The 22,934-nt window shown below is 41.1% G+C and overlaps 1 protein-coding gene across 2 annotated transcripts in view; it reads left to right on the top strand.

Moving 5' to 3' along the window:
• Positions 1–22,934, top strand: part of GALNT13 (polypeptide N-acetylgalactosaminyltransferase 13) — a 152,602-nt gene that overhangs the window by 91,827 nt on the left and 37,841 nt on the right. For both annotated transcript variants that reach the window (XM_083579131.1, XM_083579132.1), the window contains exon 8: positions 4,167–4,347. In XM_083579131.1, the coding sequence (XP_083435257.1) occupies positions 4,167–4,347 (181 nt within the window). The remainder of the gene's footprint in view (positions 1–4,166; positions 4,348–22,934) is intronic.

Raw genomic sequence — 22,934 nt, 5'->3', positions numbered from 1 at the left:
ATCCTGTTTTTGTGCAGACTTTTCAAAGGGGTGGGTGAGAAATCCTTTGAAAATCTGCACACGCCTTTTGTTCTCTAAGCCAGCATTTACCTGACCGTGTGAGCTGGTTGCATATTAGGGGAAATTATGGATCCAGGCCCTACGACAGCATCAGAAGTTAATCTTGAAAGTATATTGAGGGGAAGAAGCAAGAGAAAACATAGATGGAAGCCTGGCAGCTTGCTTTGATCTTTCTGGGATTGGAACTTCAGGGTATGGTTGAGGTTTTTTATTGCAGGCATGGTGTGGTTTGAGGGATGTCTTTAGGGGGGAAATGCTCAAATTTATTTTATTTCAAGAAAACAGCTTTTAATCATATTTCAGGAGCAGTACTGCAGCACACTTTGGAAACCCTATTAAGGCATCGCATTGGCTAGCCCTGCAATGCAACTATCCTTACCGTACTTGGCCTTCTGCATAGCACCCAAAGGGAGAGTCACTCATATTCACTGGGGAGCAATATACAAGTTCCAAATGTATCTCTAAATTTCCTATTTCACTGCCAACTATCTGTAAAATTTCCTCAAGCAAAAACTGCTTTTCAGCACAAAGCATTCTGCAGGGTTTGCACTCATAGACTTTTCAAATAATTCTTTCTGATTTAGTTCCATCTAACCCCACTGAACTTTTTGGTGGGAGCATATGTTAAGTCTACCAGCCTACTGGAATTAAACTGTTAATTAAATCCGTAGCAAATTAAACTATTGGCAAGCAGCAGTCACATTAATGTCTGCATATAGTGAGGGGATTTGAAGATCTCTGAACAAATTGGGCTGAAGCCTTGGAGTCATTTGTTTTAGTACACGGATCACCATATTCTCTCTTTGAAATAAAAAGCACTCTACAGATTCATACCCATGTCCATTTTGACTTGGTCATCTCAAATTGCTACAATGAGGCAGTGGGATATGTAACATTATAACTGATCTCTAAAATATTCCTATGTCTCAACTGATTACTTGAGACGAGAGTTTCATGCTTCCCCCAAAATAAATCTGTACCAATTAAAGCTGATTTTTTTGCAATCTGTATCAATTAGTCATATCCCCCTCACATTTGCAATTTATTTGTTTTGGTTTGTTTGTTTTATATAGTCTGGTTTTTGTTAGTCATAGGGGAAAGTGACGCACTTTTCAAGCTTCTTTCCTTAGTCATAAGGGCTAAGCCCTTTTTCCTTCTAAAAAATGAAAGCTAAGACATTCTGTAACCTGGATTCTGTGCCAAATGCCACATTCTGTGCTTTTTGCACTTCCGTTTTAGAAATACTAGTATCTGCTGAGCTTTCTTAGTCGTAGGACTATTCTCGTCAAGCCGCTATAGGACCAGGTCTGCTGGATCAGGCCAATGACCCATCTAGTCCCATGGGAAACCTACAAACTGGACTTGATAATGGCAGCACTCTGCCCACCTGCAGTTTCCAGCAATTGGTATTCAGAAGCATAATGTGTCTATCAACAGAGGGAGAACATAGCCATCATGGCTAGGACCCATTGACAGTCTTGTCTCCCATGAATTTGTCTAGTACTTTTAAAAAGATGGTGGCCATTACTGCCTCCTGTGGGAACGAGTTCCACATTTTAACAATGTGCTGCATGAAGAACTTTTATCTGTCCTGAATCCTCCAACATTCAACTTCATTGGAAGACCTTGAGTTTTCTTTAAAGAGAGAGGAATGGATGGCACTGTGGTCTAAACCACTGAACCTCTTGGGCTTGCCGATCAGAAGGTCAGCGGTTCAAATCCCTATGATGGGGTGAGCTCCTGTTGCTTTGTCCCAGCTCCCGCCAACTTAGCAGTTCAAAAACACACCAGTGCAAGTAGATAATTAGGTACCGCTCTGGTGGGAAGGTAAACGGCATTTCCATGCGCTCTGATTTCTGTCACGGTGTACTGTTGCACCAGAAGCGGTTTAGTCCTGCTGGCCTCATGACCCAGAAATCTATTTGTGGACAGATGCTGGCTCCTTTGGTCTGAAAGCGAGATGAGCGCTGCAACCCCATAGTGGCCTTTGACTGGACATAACCATCCAGGGGTCCTTTACTTCTTTACCTCTTTAAAGAGAGGGGTTGGTGGTTGTTGATAGTTACATTTTTATTTTTAAAAAACAACACACAAGTGCACACCCCCAAAACAATGCTGTGTCATTTTTCAAGTTTTGCTGTGCTCTTGACTTGGCTACTTGCCCTTGAACTATGAAAGTTGTTTTGATATTGTTTTGATATTTGATGATCTCAACTTCTTTACACACACACACATATATATACCAATATACGCGTGCATAATTGCTTTAGAACTAATTAAACTCTGCAATCAGTTTCTATAGCAACCTTTCCACTAATACAAATAATCTTTAAATGCTCGAGTCTGTTCTTACTTAACAAAAATGTAGCCATGTTCAGTTGGAATGCCGAGGACTTTAATAGATATTCATTTTCTTTAGAACAGATGCTTGGCCAAGTTCAGCCTTTTAATAGAAGTTTAAGTGATAGTCTGGTTGGATGGTGTGGGAGCAGTTGGAAACAGATTTTTTAAATGTTAATCTCCAGTCCCTTTGTGACAAAAAAGCACTTAGCATACAGCCAGATTTCATTAATCAGGGTCAAAGTGAGAGATGCAATATTTAAAGCACCACACAATTTGAGAGAGCACAAATAGAAATCTATTAACACATATGCCTAGATCACCTAAAAAGATGCAGGTACTTTAGGCCCTTCACAACAGTCTTGCAAGACAAGTGGATTCCTTGTCCTTGGGGCTTTCCCTTTAACTATTGTGCTATGAAAAATTCATTGCTAGCATGGAGAAGCAGCCAAAAATTGTGGTGCTACTTAAGCCATGCAAGGATCCCTCTCTGAATCCTATCACCCAATTGCAATAATTAAGCAAGACACTAACTTATCAGTGCCTTGGCTTAGTGATTAAATCTGTCTATATGCCAATACATTTAGAGGGTCTGTGTTTGTGAAAGAGAGAAGAGAAACGCCTCTTGTAAGATTGCAGCTGCTAGCTAGCAAGTTCTATCCAGCTTGCTGTGTGGTGTATTAGGCTGTGGAACAAGCCATTTGCTTGTGTCTCCGCAGATTTTCTTTCTAAGCTCCATAGGACAGTTTAGCAGTACTGTGATCACAGACACATTTCCCATGAGCCAAGAGCTGATGTATATGACTTGTATTTGATATGGTGACCTTTCATTTTCTGGTGAAAATGGATGTTGTGATATATATCCCTCACGCTTTAACTCCGGTACAGAAGGCAATTATTGGTTTGTGTGAGACAAAATCAAATCAGCATGAAATGTCAGTTGTCTGAAGGCTAGATGACATGTTACAGAAGGCAATGGGGAAACATGTGCAAATCTTCTGTGTCTGCTTCTGCAATAATATGAAACTCATTGTTTTGACCTACAGTGAGATTTGTGAGCTGCAGTCTCACAGGTCTGAGATCTGTGAATGACTCCTGCAATTGATAGCACTTCCCAATAGAAGTGGGTAGAAACACCTTATTTTGGTGTTTCTCAATTCATTCGTCCAACCATTCTGTCCCATTCCATCATCATCATCATCATCATTAAAAACACTCAAAGAGTTTCCTTTGAATAATATTTAAATATGTATTTTTGAAAGTGCTTTCTTCACAAGATGCACATTTCTATGTTTCCTTCTGAAAATACAAATTTCTAATCATTTTTTATGTAAGGATAACTACATATAATTCCATGAGATGAGATCAGCGCATATCAGAGTTTGCAGAGAATGAGTTGATCAGGGCCCTCCCTACTTCTTGTATTCAGGTCTCTGTGCCCCCTGTGACTGAGATCAGATTGGGCCACCATATCTGGAGAGTTCAACAGTTTAATAACAGCCGTGTCAAGAATTTGCTGTCATGTACCCCCCAAGTTGTGACCTGAGTTGTCCTAAACTCTGCTGAAATCAGTGGGACATCTCACAAGTAAATCAATTTGGTAAAGGCACCTGCAGTTTTACATAGCTGAAATTCAGGGATGACATGTTGCTTGAGCTTCAACTTCTCACCCTGTAGTCCTGGTACAGTAAATAAGTAGCAGCCTAAAATTTAATTTGGTGTCTGAAAACAAGCTGATTAATTTTGATTTCCTGTTTGCATTTCAGATCTGGCAGTGTGGAGGCTCATTGGAGATTGTAACATGTTCACATGTTGGTCACGTCTTTCGAAAAGCTACGCCTTATACATTTCCTGGGGGTACCGGTCATGTAATTAACAAGAACAATAGACGGCTTGCAGAAGTATGGATGGATGAATTTAAAGATTTCTTCTATATAATATCCCCAGGTAAGGAAGTATTTCATGATAATTTTGTCACAAGTACGGCATAGTAGAAATGCCGTGTGTGTGTATAGTTTAATGGATAACTCTGTGTTGAGGGTTAATTGTACTACCTAATTCAGTCTTAGCACATCAGGAGGAGGTACATTCTTTAATAATAAAACCAGAACCATTTCAGGATTGCTTTGTAAAATAGTGGCTTTAGCAAGTTTCCAAATTGCCAAGATGTCTTTGGCTTTTTCTGTGTTTATACAAGACTATGTAGAATGTAAAAGAGCTCCATTGGTCTTGCTCTTTTGCATATTAGTTCTGGGGTACACATGTAAAGTAGGAAATATTTTAATAGATTTTAAATGCTATTCTTCTACAGCTGAATCCAATCTTTTCCCTTTTCAGTTTCCAATACAAAGGCATTATTCTAGTAGGGTAGACCAGTGTTTTTCAACCACTGTTCCGCAGCACACTAGTGTGCCGCGAGATGTTGCCTGGTGTGCCGTGGGAAAAATTGAAAAATTCCAAAGATTTAAAAAAAAAAAAAATTCAAATTTTCGCCCACTAGGCGGGCGCCGGACTGTGTCCTGGGTATGGGTGGGGTGAGGTTTTTGACCCCACCCTCGGCCAGCAGGGGCGCCGATTGGCGCTCCTCAGGGGGACACCCTCCACTTTTCTGATGTCCGGGCTGTGATTGGTCCAGACTCCAGCCTGGACCTATCACAGTAGGACATCATCTTTCGACTTCCTTCCCACCCGAGCACAGTGTGCGCAGCAGCGGAGAGAAGAAGACATCGTGACTCGAGTCACCAGGAGGACCGGAGAAGTTGTCATTTTATTTCTCTTCAGTCTCCACTGAATGCCTTGACTGGGTTAGGGACCCTTATAGCTCAGCATCAATTGGTGGAAAGGACATGACTTTACAGGAGCAGGAGGAACTAACTGAACTGAGACAAAATCATGGTTTCAAGCTAAGATTTGCTGATCTACCTTTGGACAGTTTTTGGTTGGATATTGCCAAGGAGTTCCCCCTTCTGGCAAACAAAGCTATTTGACATTGCTCCCATTTTCCACTACATATCTGTGTGAGATGAGCTTTTCAAGCATGATTGCTATAAAAACTAAATACAGAGAGAGACTGAGAGCTGTTGACGAAGAGCTACGTGTGTGTCTTTCTTCGATTCCAGCCAGAATATCAGCTTTGTGTTCAGCCAAACAGGCCCAGGTTGCGCACTGAATAAAGTATTTTATAATTTTTCATATTTCTGTTTACTTACTATTTCATAATAAAGTAATTATAAAATACTTTCTTTGTGTTTATTTGATTCCTATTCAAGAGAATTACTTTATATATAGTCAATATAGGCACAGTGTTAAATTTTTTAACATTTTCTAATGGTGGTGTGCCTCGTGATTTTTTTCATGAAACAAGTGTGCCTTTGCCCAAAAAAGGTTGAAAAACACTGGGGTAGACAACTTTATTTAAAAACAATTATTGTGGAAATAACTTTTTTTAAAAAAAATCAACAACCCGACAACAAATCCCATTGGCACCACTTTTGAATCCAATGTTGACACGATATCAGCAAGGCTGAGGATATTGTAAATTGTGAAGGATGCAATCCTTTGCCCTCATCCCTAGGAGTAAACCCCTTTAAACCCAATGGATCTTACCTCTGAGTAGAATGTATAGGGGTTGTGTTGTAAGTGAACACTTTTACACAGAGTGCTGATTGAAAGCTAGAGATAAGCAAAGTATACTCATACCTGGGAATAGTTTTGGTTCAATTTTAACTTAACATGCAAATGTAGAGCAGTTCCAAAGCTAGATAAAGCCTAGTTGAGTGACTGTTGGGGATAATGTAAACTTTGCTCTGCTTTCTGAAAGGGATGCCCAGCAGTAGGGTGGCATTCATACTGTCAATACCCCTCCCTCAGTACACCTATGGAAAGCTCCATGGTTATAGATGTTCCATCAGCAGTGTTATCCTAGTGATGCGTGTGGTGAGGAAGGGGTGGTGTGTAGGGTGATGCAGAGGATCCTGAGCTCCCTAATTCACTCAACACCCCCACCTCAGAAGGGCCCAAATGTATGCCAGTTCCAAAGTTGGTATAGTAAGTTCCTTTCCACAGGGGTCAATGGGAAGATAAATCTCTTTTTAATGGGAAAAGCCACTCCTACCATCCTGCCTTTGGCCATCTGGAAGGACATTGAATGTGACAGTTGTTCTGTCATGGAATTGCTCCTCCACCACAGAATTCTTCCTAAATGTAATTTTCGCTTTCATATTCTTCTTTTGATAAGTTTATATTACATTAAACTGGTAGTTATTTTTTTAAAATAATAATAATAATAATAATCTAGAATTTCCTTTGCATATTCTTGATGCAGTTTAAGATTCTTGGGGAAACTGTTCTTTTTGCTTCAAGATACCTAATCTTGCAGATAACTTGAAGTCAGGCTGAAACCATTCTTTAGTAAGTTTTCAACGTTTTGAATGGAAAGTATGTGGTTCTTTCCTTGATCAAAGACAAGAATTGAAAACTTCAAATTGTAGCTTTGATCAGGAATAAAATAACTGTATTTATCTGAAGTGCTGGTTCTCTGGTAATCGTTGCTTTCTTCCCTATATTTCAAAAGGACACTTGATTGGAGGAAGCTAGGTTTTTTGGAGGGGTTGTAAGATGTTATCAGCTTCATGAGCCAAGGCCTTTAAAGGAGAGAAAGGAAAGAGAGAGATGAGGCTTTGTTACGTTTGCCTGTAGTTATTCATGAAGATATGCTACAGATTAACATAATAAGGCCACAAGCTTCTTCCATGTAGTTAAAAACCTGTCACATACCTTTCTTCACAAAAGGAAGCTTAAAATGTCAAATGCAAAAACATGCAGGTCTATGTGTCTGTTTTATTTTACTATGGATGGCATATATACCATTCATTTTTGTACTGAAAAAATAAAATAATAATCCTTAAAGATAGGGATAGGCAATGTGGTACCATCCAGATGTTGTAGATTCCAGCTCCATCAGTTCCAGCCAGCATAGCCAATGGGATTATGGGAGTAATAATTATAATTATAATTATAAATTATAAATTCTATACTGCCCTTCATCCATAGGAGCCAACTCCTGAGGCCAAAGTCCCTTCACACACACATACCCCTTCACACCCCTACACACACACATACACACCCCCCCAGTATTTTATTCAAGTTTCTTCATCTATCCTGCCTTCATCTGAGGAACACAGGGTGGTTTACAACATAAAAATGCATACCGGAGTAACAAACAAAAACAACACCCCCTGCAGTTTTAAAGGCCGCGTAGATTGTTTAATTAGCTGAAGCCCTGGGAAAAGAGGAATGTTTTTGCCTGGTGCCTAAAGATATGCAATGAAGGTTATGTAATGAATAAAGATATGTAACAAATGAACTTTATTAGTTGCCTTTCTTTATGAACACATGCTAGGGCTAGCATCATACAGGGTGAGGCAACCATCTTTAGACAGCAGATTGTAGGCATCAGTAGAAGGTGTTGAATCATCAGATACTTGGATTCATGTTTTTAATCAGAGTGCAGAGGGCACTTCCAGTTGGATTTTCTGCTACAGGTGTGAAAATGCGTGGAGTCCTTGGAAGTACTGTTTAAAACTGAATCATAATTCTTTCTCTGCCTTGTCTATAATTAGCTTCCCGCTTTACCTGTGTTTGCCTCCTGTCTTTGGCTTCAATAAATGTAGGCATCATTCTGTTATTCAGGCTGTTATCACAAAAAATTCCCATTTAATATTAATTTGGTGCTTGGAAAGTAGGATGAGCTTACAACTCCGCATGTTGTATAATGCAAAGTTTAATTGTAATTGCTTTTGTGATGGTTTTCTATTTTGATTAAGTTTTTAATTATGTGTGGTTTAGAACAGTGTCAGGTTTCTAAAGCAGGGGGTAAAGGTCAGATTTAATAATTACTTCAGAAACAAAGCAAATGCTTTAGGCTAACAAAGCAGATATTGAATTTTATTTTTTTTCTAAAACAAAAAGCTTTCAGGATTATTAAGAGACAATGATTAATTATAAAGCTATGTTCCTTTGTAAGTGTTTACCGTGAACAAATTAAAGGAAATGTCACTCACTTTTCAACTTCCTCCTTGCTTCACCATTTTACAGCACAATCCTATACATGTTTATTTAGAAGTACACCTCACTTAGTTCAGCTCAGCATGCTCCCAAATAAAAGTGCAGAGGATTGAATTGCTAAACACACAGAGTAGGGAGTAAGCTCCATTGGAAGCCCGGGATAGCTCAGTTGGTAAAGCATGAGACTCTTAATTTCGGGGTCGTGGGTTTGAGCCCTATGTTGGGCAAAAGATTCCTGCACTGAAATGCACCAACCTGAGCTAGGCACTTTAAGGAGTGTTGGTTGCCAAAATATTCCAGGACAGGGAGTGCAGGTCTATTCCCCCCCCTACAGTTTACATGTCGCTGTATCTGCTGGTGGCTTTGGTGGTAGCAGCAGTAACAACTCTGACCCTTGTCATGCTTCTTCTCTAGTTCACAGGAATGACACAAGAGTTAGACTGCTGGGGGAGAGGGAGGGAGGGATACATTTGACATAATTTACAGAGTTCTCCACTCAGCACTAGAGGATAGAATAATTCTCAAGGCACTCTGGGGGAGTGAAACATGGCAGCAGCTGGAATGTGTCTCCACCCAAATAATAATAATATATATGGGGGGACAAAATCATCATTTGAAATGGTCGCTGAAATTCCCCTACCAAATTCACCAACTGCAAGTAAGCATATGTTGCCATTTGTATGCCTCAATAAGATTCTCAAAATCCCTCCAAAGTGACTCCCTCAGTGGTAACTCGAATAATAGGAAGCAAAAATAATTTGGGGAGAAAATGAGTCACTGCTGATTATTTTTGTCACACACCCTCAGAATTCATGCACAACGCCAACTCGGGGGGGGGGGGAGGAAGTATACCATGCATATTTTATGTTTAAGTGGGTATTTTATTTCAGATAATTTTTTTTTAAAAAAAATGTTATTATGGACTACCAGGCTTTTGAAATAAGCAGGCAAACAACTGAATAAATAATTGATGGCACTGCCAATTTCCTCTTTGAATGGTAGGTAGAAAATGCATGAAAGACAACTTTTCTGTTAGAAAACATACTGAATAGAAGCTATTTGGAATGTTTTTGTGGAGCCTTTCCACAGGAATACTTTCCATTTTGTGTCACGGAACTTTCTGAGTAAGAAGAAACAGAAGTATTTTTCAAATGCCTTTTTGAACAGATTTATACAGACTCTGGAGGGACGCAGGTAGCACTCTGGGTTAAACCAGAGAGCCTAGGACTTGCCGATCAGAAGGTCGGCAGTTCTAATCCCCACGACGGGGTGAGCTCCCGTTGCTCAGTCCCTGCTCCTGCCAACCTAGCAGTTCGAAAGCACGTCAAAGTGCAAGTAGATAAATAGGCACCGCTCCGGCGGGAAGGTAAACGGCGTTTCCGTGTGCTGCTCTGGTTCACCAGAAGTGGCTTAGTCATGCTGGCCCCATGACCCGGAAGCTGTACGCCGGCTCCCTTGGCCAATAAAGCGAGATGAGTGCCGCAACCCCAGAGTCAGTCACGACTGGACCTAATGGTCAGGGGTCCCTTTACCTTTTTTATACAGACTCTAGGTAATATAATACCATCCAAATGAAGCAAACTGTGGTTAGTGTTAACTTCCAAACCATGCCTCCAGCACCACCATTTGCTCGGTTTAGGCATCATGGCAACTATGGTTAGAACAAACGAGACTGGGAGGAGGAGATCTGTGCTCACAGCAGGAGAGGAGATTACCATGGCTCATTCCCAATCTCAAAACTATGGTCAGAGGACTGGAAATACGATACCTGGATTTCGTTTTGGGTTTTTTTCTGTCTTTAGCCTACTTTTATTTTAACTTTTTGATACATGGATTTCTGGGCATCAATTCCTATGTGAGCACTTGAAAACTTAAATATATTTGGAAAAACTTGCACATAGTTTTATTAATTTATGGTTCTTGTTTTTGTGGCTACTATTATATGCTTATAACTTCTGTGTTTTTGAAGCTGCTGTAAACTTGTTGAGGAAGCAGCATATTAATAAATCACATTTGATGTTTAAACGTTACACTTTCTCTGGCTTTCTGTGAGACGCTTCCAGAAGCAGGGATTGTATGGGAAGGCAGAAATATTTTCTTTAGCTTGTTTACTACTGCTTGCTCATTCTTTCAAATCTTTTCCGAGGCAAGCAACACTATTATACTGGATGGTGAAAAGAGGAAAGGAATTGAAGCTATTACTCAAGGGGGAAATGGTGCTTAGAATAATTGTAGCCTTCTGCCTATATCTGTTCTATTTTCTGCTGGAGAATGTGCATAGGCATATCTTTCCCTTCATTACTTGCATGTAACACAATGTACTCCTCTGGGAAGCTTTATGCCTATCTCAGGGCAATGCCTGCTCACATAGCTTGTATCTATATATTTTATTTAAAAGTTCTCATGAAAAGCTTTCCGAAGATCATGTGATTTTTGAAGCCATCGTCTTTTCTAGGAATATTATGTATGTGGTTATGGCTTCATTGCATAAAAACCTGAGGCAAGCATCTGTAGAGTAGCCAATCTTTTTTTCTTTTCTTTTTTGAAATTGCATTTGTATACCATGATGAAGATATACATCCAGCAGCCGACCTGAGGCATCTGTATTGCAATCACCTGGAACTCAATACACTTGCTCCCAAAAGTTGTGCTTGCAAGTTCAACTTGAGGCAGATGTCCCTTTAGGGCATAATCAAGGTTTTAAAAGCTAGCCCTTTATTGCAGCTCAGGAAGAGAATTTCTAACACTGAGAACAGATGGGCAGTTGGACACATTGCCTAGAGATCTGAGTATTCTGCATTTCTAGACCTTCTAAACAATAGCAAGGGAAAATATCATGCACTGAAATGTTTCACTATATTGGAAAGTGGACTTGATTACCTTAGAGAAAACCTTTTAAAGAACCATGATTCTGGGAAGGAAGCTGCTGAGGGCTGTTTTTACATTGCTAAGTTTGCACAAGAACAAAGCAGTAACCTTGCCTAGCATGATAGTCTGTATTTAACATTGTCTCAGAAATGTGTGCTAACTCTTGGTTAGTGTGATTAAGCTGGTCCAGAGGAAGGATATTTTGATTAGCTGAATAGCAAAGATCCGTTTTAACTGAAATTTATCCTGCTGCAGTGTGTATTAAGGAAAAAAAATTGAAATTACTGAGGTTCGTTTTTAAAAGTGGTTATGAAGACATGTGTGAATGGAAATGACCTTTTGGTTTGCTGATATTATATTGATTGAAAAAGTAATAGTGGATGGCTTATTCTTGATTGCTTGCAAGGGATTTCCAACTGGAAACCTACCTATTTCTTGAAATTTCATAAAGTGCCAAGGCTTGTACAATCTAAAGACATTTTGTGGCATTTAGACGTTTTAACGAAGCACATCTACACTGGCTTCATCAAATACTCCTGAATTTCACAGTAGATATGTTGGTTTAGGAGTCACTGGTATAGGCAACGAAAGGAGTGCTAGGCTTGCACACAAGGATTTTGAATTTGCTGCTGGTGCCAGTAATTACCCCAATATCAGCACATGGAGAACCAATTTCTTTTTGCTTCAGACTTGTTGCATAGTCCTTTACCTAGTAGTAGCAAAACTCTGTGTGCTTCAGTTCACTGAATGTGCCCCATGTGGTGAAATAGAGGTGCAACAGCAGAACAGGGGCAGTTATACTTTAAATGGAAGGAAATCTGTTCTACCGCAAAGTTGGCAGGGGGGACGACTATATGCAACCATGAGACTCACTAGCTGACATTGGAACAGTCACTGCATCTCAGCCTAACCTAGCTCACATGATTGTTGTGGGGATTACCGTAAATAAGGAGAGTGAGAACCATGTACTCCACCTTGAGCTTCTTTGAGAAGAAGTTGGGATAGATAAGCAACAAATAAATAAAATAATTTATAAGAACACTAACAGAACAATTAGAAGTTCTGTTCAAACCTTGTAGTGAGCAGTTTGGGAAAAAATGAAGTTGGAAAACCCAGTGTAAAAGACCAATTCGCACAAAAATCTTCAGGTACATGCCCACTTAGAAAGAGATGCTATGGATCTTTCATGTATGTAACTTGTATAAATTCCTATGGTTCCAGTGGCTTTTCAAAAACTGTTATTGTGATAATGGGACTTGCTACTATGAAATAACTAGAAACTAGCATTTAGTGGCTCACATATCATTTGCACATGCTAAATATGTGTTGTAAGGGTATTTATAATGAGGTGACAGCAGCCACGAAATTAAAAGACGCCTGTTTCTTGGGAGAAAAGCAATGACAAACCTAGACAGCATCTTAAAAAGCAGAGACATCACCTTGCCAACAAAGGTCTGTATAGTTAAAGCTATGGTTTTCCCAGTAGTGATGTATGGAAGTGAGAGCTGGACCATAAAGAAGGCTGATCGCCGAAGAATTGATGCTTTTGAATTATGGTGCTGGAGGAGACTCTTGAGAGTCCCATGGACTGCAAGAAGATCAAACCTTTCCATTCTTAAGGAAATCAGCCCTGAGTGCTCACTGGAAGGACAGATCGTGAAGCTGAGACTCCAATTCTTTGGCCACCTCCTGAGAAGAGAAGACTTCCTGGAAAAGACCCTGATGTTGGGAAAGATGGAGGGCACAAGGAGAAGGGGACAACAGAGGACAAGATGGTTGGACAGTGTTCTCAAAGCTACCAGCATGAGTTTGCCTAAACTGCGGGAGGCAGTGGAAGACAGAAGTGCCTGGCGTGCTCTGGTCCATGGGGTCACGAAGAGTCGGACACGACTAAACGACTAAAGAACAAAGAGTCTCTTATTGATTCATTTATGAGAACATATTAAATTAGGTTTGCTTTCTTTAAAAAAAAAAACCACCCCAAAATGTTAAAAGTGTATTTATCTTAAATTATGGTGTAAGTTAGTGGTACGTCACTTACATTATGATGTAGCACAGTTTTTGCTGTAGTTTGCAAAGATTCACAAACTGTAAGTAACGACAAAAAGAAGAAAGAGCCATTCTAGAGAGAAAGAGGATTTGGTCTCAAGGGTCTCAATACTGTAAAAGCTGCAGAGAAAGTAAATAAAGATGAATCTGAAGGCAGAGGAGGTAGCTGGGAGAGAGAAGTGATGCTGCAAGGGAGCACCGGTGGGATATATAGTTTGATATCCATGGAGCTAGAACTGGAGATTGATTCTGGAACAGGTTTTATTTACCAGCATTCAGCTTGCTGAAAAAAAAATAGATGGGAGGAAGCTGAAACACTGCAGTCTTCTGAAGTCTAAAAGTCTATTATTCGCCTTCGCAGAATGGATTGGAGATAAGAGATAAGAACGCATTAATACAAATAAAAAGCTACCACTTTCTTTTCAGGGGGAAAAGGGAGGGTTAGATTATTTTCTGTTTGAGACTGCTTTTTTCTCGGAAAGCAACATTTCATTTCAAGGTTTTGGGGGACAGAAAACATAGAGTTGTGAGAGCGGCAGGGGGATAAATTGTATTTTCTGCTGGTGCGGAAAGGAGGGAGGGGCTTCTGCTGTCACTGAGAGCCTTCAGTTTGTTCCTGTGAGGTGCTGCTGTTGGTGCACTGGCTTGTTGATTTGGGACAATTGGTCATAAAAGAGAGACTGATTTCAGAGTAAACATGTTTGGGATCAGATTGTATATCTTTGATTGTTTTCACAAATGGTGTTTAAAGTGTTTTGTAATGCAAATGTGAATGCGACGTTACATTTAATGCCTATTCAAATTGCTCTCCTAAACTTTCTGTTTCATGTTAACAACAGACATATATTTCAGTAAATAGGGTAAGAGAATCTCAGTTTATCCCTAATTTCAGTTAATTTTGAGGAACTGTGCTGCAGCTGATTTTCAACTCCTTTCTGCAACTGTGTTTTTCAAAACGTATGAAAGATCTGTGTGTTGATTTGGCCCTTCATAAACTTCATATGCTGTGTAAACCACAAAATGACACACACACATAGCCTTGTAGTAGTTGCCTGAGATATAGAAAAGGCCAGTTTGGGTTCAGTCTAAGCCCAGCACCCATGCAGCATTTGCGCTTAACAGCACCCTGTTTTTGTTCTTGCCCCCCACCCCACAGTTTACTTATTTTATTTATTTATTGCTCTTATATACCAATATTTTCTCCCTAGAGCTCAATGTGGTTTACATGGTTCTCCCTGTCCTCCTTTAATCCCACAACAACACTGTGAGGTAGGTTAGGCTGTGAGTGAGTGAGGCTGGCCTAAGGTCACCCAATGAACTCCATGGCTGAGTGGGGATTCAGAATCCATTCTCCTGGGTCCTAGTCCAACACTCTAACCACTACAAGGGATGGGAGTTCTGTGTGCACTTCCCACATCTCAAACTCCCATTAGCTCAAACTCTCATTAGCCAGAACTAGCACAGACAGTGGTCAAGGATGATGGGCGGTCAAGGATGAAGTACTACAACACCTGGAGAGCCACGGGTTTCCCATACCTGCCTTAAGCAGTTGGGGCCCAGGTTATCGGAAGGACTGCAAGAACGGCTGCTCTCTGGCTTGCCGTCAGGATCTATTAGACTGAGAGGCACCAGAGAAAAGAGCTTTTCAACCTTTCATTCCATTTTTATGGAGGCTGGTATTTTAGCTGCTGATTTTTTTTATGGGTTTAGCATTGACTGGCTCTAATTGTATTTTAAATACTGTATAGTTCCCTGTTGTCTTAATTTTGTAAGCTGCGTTGGAAGGATTTTGCCCTCAAAAGGCATGCAGTGGTACCTCGGGTTAAGAACTTAATTCGTTCTGGAGGTCCGTTCTTAACCTGAAACTGTGCTTAACCTGAGGTACCACTTTAGCTAATGGGGCCTCCTGCTGCCGCCGCGCCACCTCATCCTGAAGCAAAGTTCTTAACCCGAGGTAATATTTCTGGGTTAGCGGAGTCTGTAACATGAAGCATCAGTAATCTGAAGCGCCTGTAACCCGAAGTACCACTGTACACACATTTGAGTTACAAGTAAATAGGAAAAGCCTGTGTTCTGTAATGGTTGTACACACGATCGAATCGTCACTCAGCCATGAAATGCGCCTGGTTGCTGTCTCTGGCCTAACCTATCTCACATGAGTGTTGTGTTAAAGGTATTCCACCTAAGTATCAAAATCCAGTGAAATGTTTGCTTTCCTTCTCCCCCACCATTTTGCTTTATTCGGTCTTACTTTTTGTTTTATATTCAAATACATCATTGGATACACGTGTGTTGTTGGTGTGTGTGTGTGTGTGTGTGTGTGTGTGTGTGTGTGTTTGCATGCTCCATTGCTATGAACTGGATTGTTTTTTTCACAGCATGATTTACTTCCTCCTCCTTGCATTCTCCCCCTCTGGCGACTAAATGTAAATTTTGTCTTTACTAACCTGAAATGTTCCCCAAGCCAGGGATTTGCAGTAAGTTTGAATATTGTGCTTGGGAATGAGGGGAGTTTAAAACAGGTTTTCTTCAAGCAATTGCTTTCAAATCATGTCTCAAACGCGCTTGTCCTTTAGGCTTCATGAAAATTATCTCTCAAAGGCCACCCATGTCACCTACTATAAGCTGCACTGAATACTTCCTTCTGTTTCTTTCTTGAACAACTTATATATTGCTAACCGCATTTGCCTCGGAATTTCCCCCGCATGTTTTTAATTCCTTTCACTTTATGAAGTAGTGAAATCAGTGGGGTGCGTTTGAAGGCTTTTGAAGTTTTTATTTTCTCTTGCAGCCTTACTCCCGAGAGTAAGCTGCCTTTGAAGTAAATGGTAAAAGTGAAATCAGAACCTACTTTCTGCATTAATATATTTGTATCCACACATAACTTAAAAGTACTTATGATAATCAGGACTTCTTGTAATAGTGAATGAACTGAACAGCGCAAGGAAGGCCAGTCTGAATTTAGCTTTGGTTAGTTCCTGAAGCCATGACATGACAGTGTGACCAGGCACAGTGACACGGAGTCAGGATAGTACTAAACACTAAGAAAAAGAATACGCTGGCCTAGAATCAGCACTTAATCTAGGTGTGATGAACACTTTGTACTTGCCCTGTATTAGCTTTGCTATTCTGTTTCCTGCTCTGCGAAAAAAGTGCATTGAACAAAGACTTTGATCACGCTTTGCTATAATAGAGTTTCAGAGGGAATGAAAAGTGGAAATAGAAATCCACTTTTACTTCTTAGTCAACACCCTGTTCAGTATATCATTGTGCCACTTGTTGATGTAATACTGTGCATACGACCCCATACTGTAACCCGGGTTTGTCCTATGGTTGACAGCACATGGTTTGCCTAGGAGAGCTAAACCACAATCCTAGATTCAGTTGCCATGCTGAGCCAAACTATGGCTTTGCGCAGCAGCAGGATGACTGAGAAGAAGCAAAGTAGCCACCATCTCCTCTCTGGAACCTCACTCGCTCACATTTTCATGCTAAGCCATGACATGCAGATCAGCCCGTTCTCACCCGTTTTTGTCTGTCTCATGAGAATGGAGAGCCAATATCTGGGTTCCTAATTGCACTAATGTATGAGACCCATATGCTGGCTACATAGTTCTTGTAGGAGAAAAGTTTTTAAAAGTTGGATCTCACAGGTAGAATGGTAATAGTATAGTCTATTATGTTCTTCTATTATGCTCTTGCACCCACCATTATACAAGCAAATGGTGGTGGACCAGAAAGCAGAAGAGCTACAGCATTTACTGAATCTTAAAATACAATAGTCTATTAAACATTAAAAGCTTCCCTAAACAGGGCTGCCTTCACATGTCTTCTAAAAGTGTGGTGGTTGTTTTTCTCTTTGAAATCTGGTGGGAGAGCATTCCACCGAGAAGGCCCTCTGCCTGGTTCCCTGTAACTTGGCTTCTCACAGGGAGGGAACCTTGGCGCTGGACCTCAGTGTCCGGTCAGAACGATGGGGGTGGAGACGCTTCTTCAGGTATACTGGGCCGAGGGTACGGATATGGACCCAATTTTTACCCTTGTATGAGCAGAAGACACTTTTGCTCACACAAAGTGGGGCTCTGAATTTCCTTTCCACAAGTGCAGTGGGTCTTTCCCTCTCTCCTACTGCTTCTTTCGCTCCCTGAAAGCCACTCCTGAGCAAGTCAGAAATACCTTTTCAGAGGTCTGTAGCAGAAAGTAATAGAGAAACGCCTGTTGCGCAAGTAAAACTCGTGGAGTTTTTGAATCCGAACCATTGTTTAACTAGTATCTTTTGAGATTTTCTTGTGTGTTTTTTTTCACTCAGTGATGAGGCCTCCCCCACCTGATTTTTTCCCCTCTCAGATAACAAAATGATTTATAGGTCCACTGCAGGGGAAAGCAAGAATGGGGCATGTGTTTGTGTGCCTATGTAAGCAAGAATTTTGCACAACCCAATCTTAGAAACATATTTCTTGAACTTAATTCTGGAAGAGCTGAGCTGTAGCCCTTTCTCACTGTTAAAAGCAAAGCTATTAACATCTTCTGATATAGATGGGTAGACTTTTCAATTTGCGGGTAGGATCACACTGAGAATGTAGTTAATTGGAGATTAGCGGGTCACAGGATGAAAATACGCAGCATGAAGCAGAAACAGAATGTCGTTCTTCCAAACTGCAGGGTGTTTGAATTAAAAGCCTTTATTTTCTGCCTCAGATATGTGTGTGTGTGTGTGTGTGTGTGTGTGTGTGTGTTTACACTCCAGGATACCATGCCACGATACCTTGAGATCATACAAAAACCTGCAATCATTTTAATGTGTTTGATCTCTGCTGTTCAGTTTTAATACTGATATCTATGTGAATGGTTCTGCTCCTCTGAATGGTTTTGTTTTCTGCTGCTCCAGAGAAGCGGACACGGAGCAATGGATCCAAACTACAAGAAAGAAGATTCCACCTAAACATTAGGAAGAACTTCCTGACAGTAAGAGCTGTTCGACAGTGGAATTTGCTGCCAAGGAGTGTGGTGGAGTCTCCTTTAAGCAGAGGCTTGACAACCATATGTCAGGAGTGCTCTGATGGTGTTTCCTGCTTGGCAGGGGGTTGGACTCGATGGCCCTTGTGGTCTCTTCCAACTCTATGATTTTATGATTCTATAATTCTATGATTCCTCCCAAGAAGATTGGCAGGGTTAAAGATAATTATGTCACAATCACATATGACAAATATGTCAGGTATTCAGACCAAGGAGTTTCAACCACTTACCCATAGCACTTCCATCTTATCAGGATTCAGCCTTAGTTTTTTGCCTCCATCCCAGCACTGCCTCCAGACACCTGTCCATCACCTTCCCAACCTCTCCTGATTTTAATGGAGTGGAGAGAGAAAGAGCTGCCATGTCTTCAGCATACTGATGACATTGTGCACCAAATCCCCAGATGGTTTATATCGGGTGCACAACCTGCAGTCCTCCAGATGTTGTTGGACTACACCTCCCATCATCCCTGATCACTGGCTATGCTGGCTAGGGCTGATGGGAGTTGTAGTCCAGAAACAACTGGAGGGCTGCAGGTTGTGCACCCCTGGTTTACATAGATGTTAAATAATACAGGAGGCAGAATGGGCAGCCCAGAAGCCATGGGGTTCATTCAAATCTGTTGCACAGCCCTAATTGTGGACAGCAATTGTGCTGCAGGTAGGAATGGGGGAGGAATTAGATTCAGTTTGCATGTAAAGGTGTGCTTACTAAATCAGCACTTTCCAAAACAATACAAGAACTGAAACAAAACCATTTTTTGAAATTTGCACTTCTTCAAATTTTGCAATCCAGCTCTCTACCCTAGTAATGTGTACAGAAGTACATATGTGGGTTAACTTGCACATATTAATGAAATTAACATACAAAAATGTCTTATATTACTTTGCAAAAATGTGCATATTAGAAGAAATTTACACTAAAATGCTGGTAATTTTTTCTGGGATTTTTTTTTATATAAGAAACGCTTTTGTGGAAATGTGGATAACTGAAGTTAAGATTGAAAAAAACACACGAGAGAAACTGAAACTGACAGATTTACCCATCCTTGTTGCAGGCCTGGCTTTGTGCTAAAAAAATGGCACTTTGTCACACTTGCTTGGATTAACTGCAGAAAATGACAGAACACAGTATTTTACATTATGAGGAAAAGCTCAGACTGTCAGAAATTGAGAGGGATGCTATTGCCCTGTTTTTACTTCTTTCTAAAGGCTTTTATAATTTTGATTATATATGGTTTGGAAGTGACAAACGTAGAGGTTGTTATAATGGGTTTCTTGGGGAGAGGCTTACAAAATTTATTGTTACATGCAAGTTGTGAGGTTCCAGGAGGTTACCCAGAGTTAATGTTTCCTTTGGAAATGTGGCACAGCACAGACGGTGGTGTCTCTATGATATATGGTCTATTTACACATGTATACAACCCAAACCCAGGACGGAATAGTTCAAAGCATTAACACTCCAAAAGGTTCATGCTTCTCCCATAGCTGTAGCCTGGGATCTGAAAAGACCTCAACCATCGCTCTGCCCCTCCTCCTAGCTTGCCTCTTAGAGGCCAAAACCCTTTCCCCAAGAATACGTCACAGCAAATTTAAATCCTAAAAACTCCAAACTCTTTTTGTGTCTGCCCACTTGGGCTCCACCCATTTGTGTCTGGCACAGAGTCCCCACTTTCTTAATGGCTCATTGCCTTGCCTTTGTTAGATTAATGACTCATACTTCACAACCATTATCAGGCTGGCCTGGCTATTCCAGCAATTGAATCCCTACTGGATCTGGAAATTCAGGGGTTTTAATTAAATTCTAACCCTTTACTGGTTCCAGGAATTTAGGGGAGTCTTTCCTCACATAAACAGGGGGGAACACAATACACCAGTCAACACATGATAATTAACCATATGCCTCAGATGTGTGCTTACCCAGTACGAGAAACCAGGCTTTTAGCATTACAGCTCCTGTTCCCTGAGATCAATTATCCGCCACAATCAGGCATCTGCTGTTATGATATTTAGGCACCTACTGAATACCTTTTCGTTGTTGTTAAAGAAGGTTTTCCCTGAGGTGCAGCACAATCATTTATGGAAGATCAATTTTATATTTGATTAGATGGTTTTTGTTGTTTTTAGAGTTTGCATGGATGGGTTTTTTATTGTTTTAGCATTTGCTGAATTGATTTGATTGCTCTCAAAGCTTGTCTTTCGGTGTTTTATCCTGTTTTTACTGTGTACACAACTTTGATGGTTTTATGCCAAGATGCGGTCTATATATTAGAAAAAGAAGAAGTAGTAGAAGAAGATCATCATAAAGTTAGGCAGCAGGAATGACTTCTATGCTTCATGTGAAAGCAGCAGTTTTGTAAATGTGGTGCCCACCCTGTGGAACACCTTCCTGTCAGAAGTCAAAAAGATAACCAGTTACATGACCTTCTGTAGAAAGATTTTTTTTTCCTAAGAAGAAGGAGAAGAAACAGAAGAGGAAAAAAAATGTTTTATTGACCTGTTTGAAACAGCACCATTGGTATGGATAAAATTTTGTCTGTGTGAATGTATTAGCTTACTCCTTCCCTAAACAAAGACCCAGGAAACAGCGATAAAGCACTGTGGCAATGCATCGAGGGATAAGTCCTCATTTCTGTCCTGACAACAGAACAAGTTTGTAACTGGGGATAGAGCAACAGCAACTGCTCAAAGTCAGCCATAGTAATCTATGCTGCTGTACTTTATCAGACTTCTGAGAAGCAAGCAAACTTTCAGCGTTAACCACTTGGTGAGCTGATGGATTCCTAGTTGTTCTCTCTTAATCCCTGGACCTGTGTTAATTATCCTACTTTACACTTCCCTATCATACATTTTCTCATCCAACAAATCAACCCACCTTGAGGGGGTCATCGGTTTCTGTAAAGAGCTTTTGCATAGTAATTCTGCTTTCCAGGGCCACTTTTCACTTGACATTTTGTGGCAGAGATGGGAGACTACAGACTCGGGGACAAAATGTGGCCCTCCATATGTCTCAGTATGACCCTCAGGACTCTTCCCAGGCCACATCCACATCCTAGTTACAACCCTCATTGGTCCTCCTTAGTGGTTTTGCCTGGCTGGAACGTGTCTGTGAACTCTGCTTCTTGTCTGGATGGAGGGTAGAGAGGGATGTCTTAGTGTGTATAGAAGCAAGCTTGTCCTGTAATTGTAACATTAGCATTCTTTGCCCTGCCTGTGTCTGCTTCTGACTCCAACCACCACTGGCTTGTAGCTTTCAGAAGGCTGCCTATGAGGAAATGTGACCTTTGAACTGACAAATGTCCTGCACCCTCTCCCATAAGATATTAAGGAGGAGTGGACACGGTACTAAATACCCAGCTTTAGGGACTCTAGAACCTGGATATAGAGCTGCAGAATAAGTTCTGAGTCACACTGTAATTAGGTACTGTTCAGACTTCAAAATGTATTTGGTCATATGAACCTGAGGAGTTCCAACATGATTGAATTAACATTCTACAGCAAGGCCATCACTCATCTTATTAGTGCATGAACCTTTCTACCCTCACCTCTCTGTCTATTTCCAAACCGTGTCAGTTTCAGATTGTCCCTTAATAATATTAATTCTGTCCCATTGCCTCATAAATCTTGAATTAATTCCCCCCTGCGCGAAGACTCATATTTGGACATATTTTTCCACAATATGTGCCATTTACCCTGAAATAAGTTCCATTCCAGAATCCTGCACATGTTGGCAGAGTGTGTGTTAGCCTGCTGTACCCCTGCTCCACCCCTCTTCATGATATCTTTAGGATATTTTGGGGCTACTTCCTTGTTCGGCACTGTGTGCATGTGTGCGACCGTGCATCATTCAGACACACCTAAATCAGGATTTGCTTGTTTGTTGTTGTTGAGCTTTCACTGAGGTGTTGTTTTGCTGGCATAGGCAAAGGCAAACAGCAGCAGCATTGGAGAGCTCAGAGCTGACAGCATAAAGTCTTCAGAGTAGCTTTGGATGTTATGATTAAGCAGCCACGCTGGATAAGCAACTGATGTGTGTGCATATGTTTTTGTGTGTGTTCCTAGTGCAATGTGTCTGCTCTATGCTCAAATGGATGAGCCCTATCTATTTGGATGCCCACACATTTCAATAGTGAAGTTAGGCTACTTCTCTTTTTGCACAAATTGGCTCCACCTCTTTTTGGGGACGCGTTGCAGGCGAGCCACTAAGCCTCCCCCCTCAGTGTGGGGGGCAGGACAGCGTCCCGCCTTATGCTGGGGAGGCCTGGGTACGCCAGTTAGCCAGGTGGCCAATCAGGTGGCTTGGGGGCGTGGCTGGGGCCGATTTAAACCACAGCGTGACGCTGAGTTGCCCCTTTTCAGCCTCGCGCCATGGATCTCCCACCCTCCTGCCCATTCTCAGGTTGCGCCTTTGGCCTTGCTATGGACTTCGGTTGGTCCCCCGTTGAGGGACCTGGTAGGACTTTTACCACTTGGCAAATTGGCACTGGTCACTTGGTTTTCACCTACCTCGTAGCAATCGCCACAACTTTGTAAGGC

This window comes from Podarcis filfolensis (genome assembly GCF_964270895.1).
Source record: "Podarcis filfolensis genome assembly, chromosome: 1".
In the NCBI taxonomy this organism is placed as follows: Eukaryota; Metazoa; Chordata; class Lepidosauria; order Squamata; family Lacertidae; genus Podarcis; species Podarcis filfolensis.
Note: the sequence above shows the minus strand (reverse complement) of the source record. Positions and strands in the feature narration are given on the sequence as shown.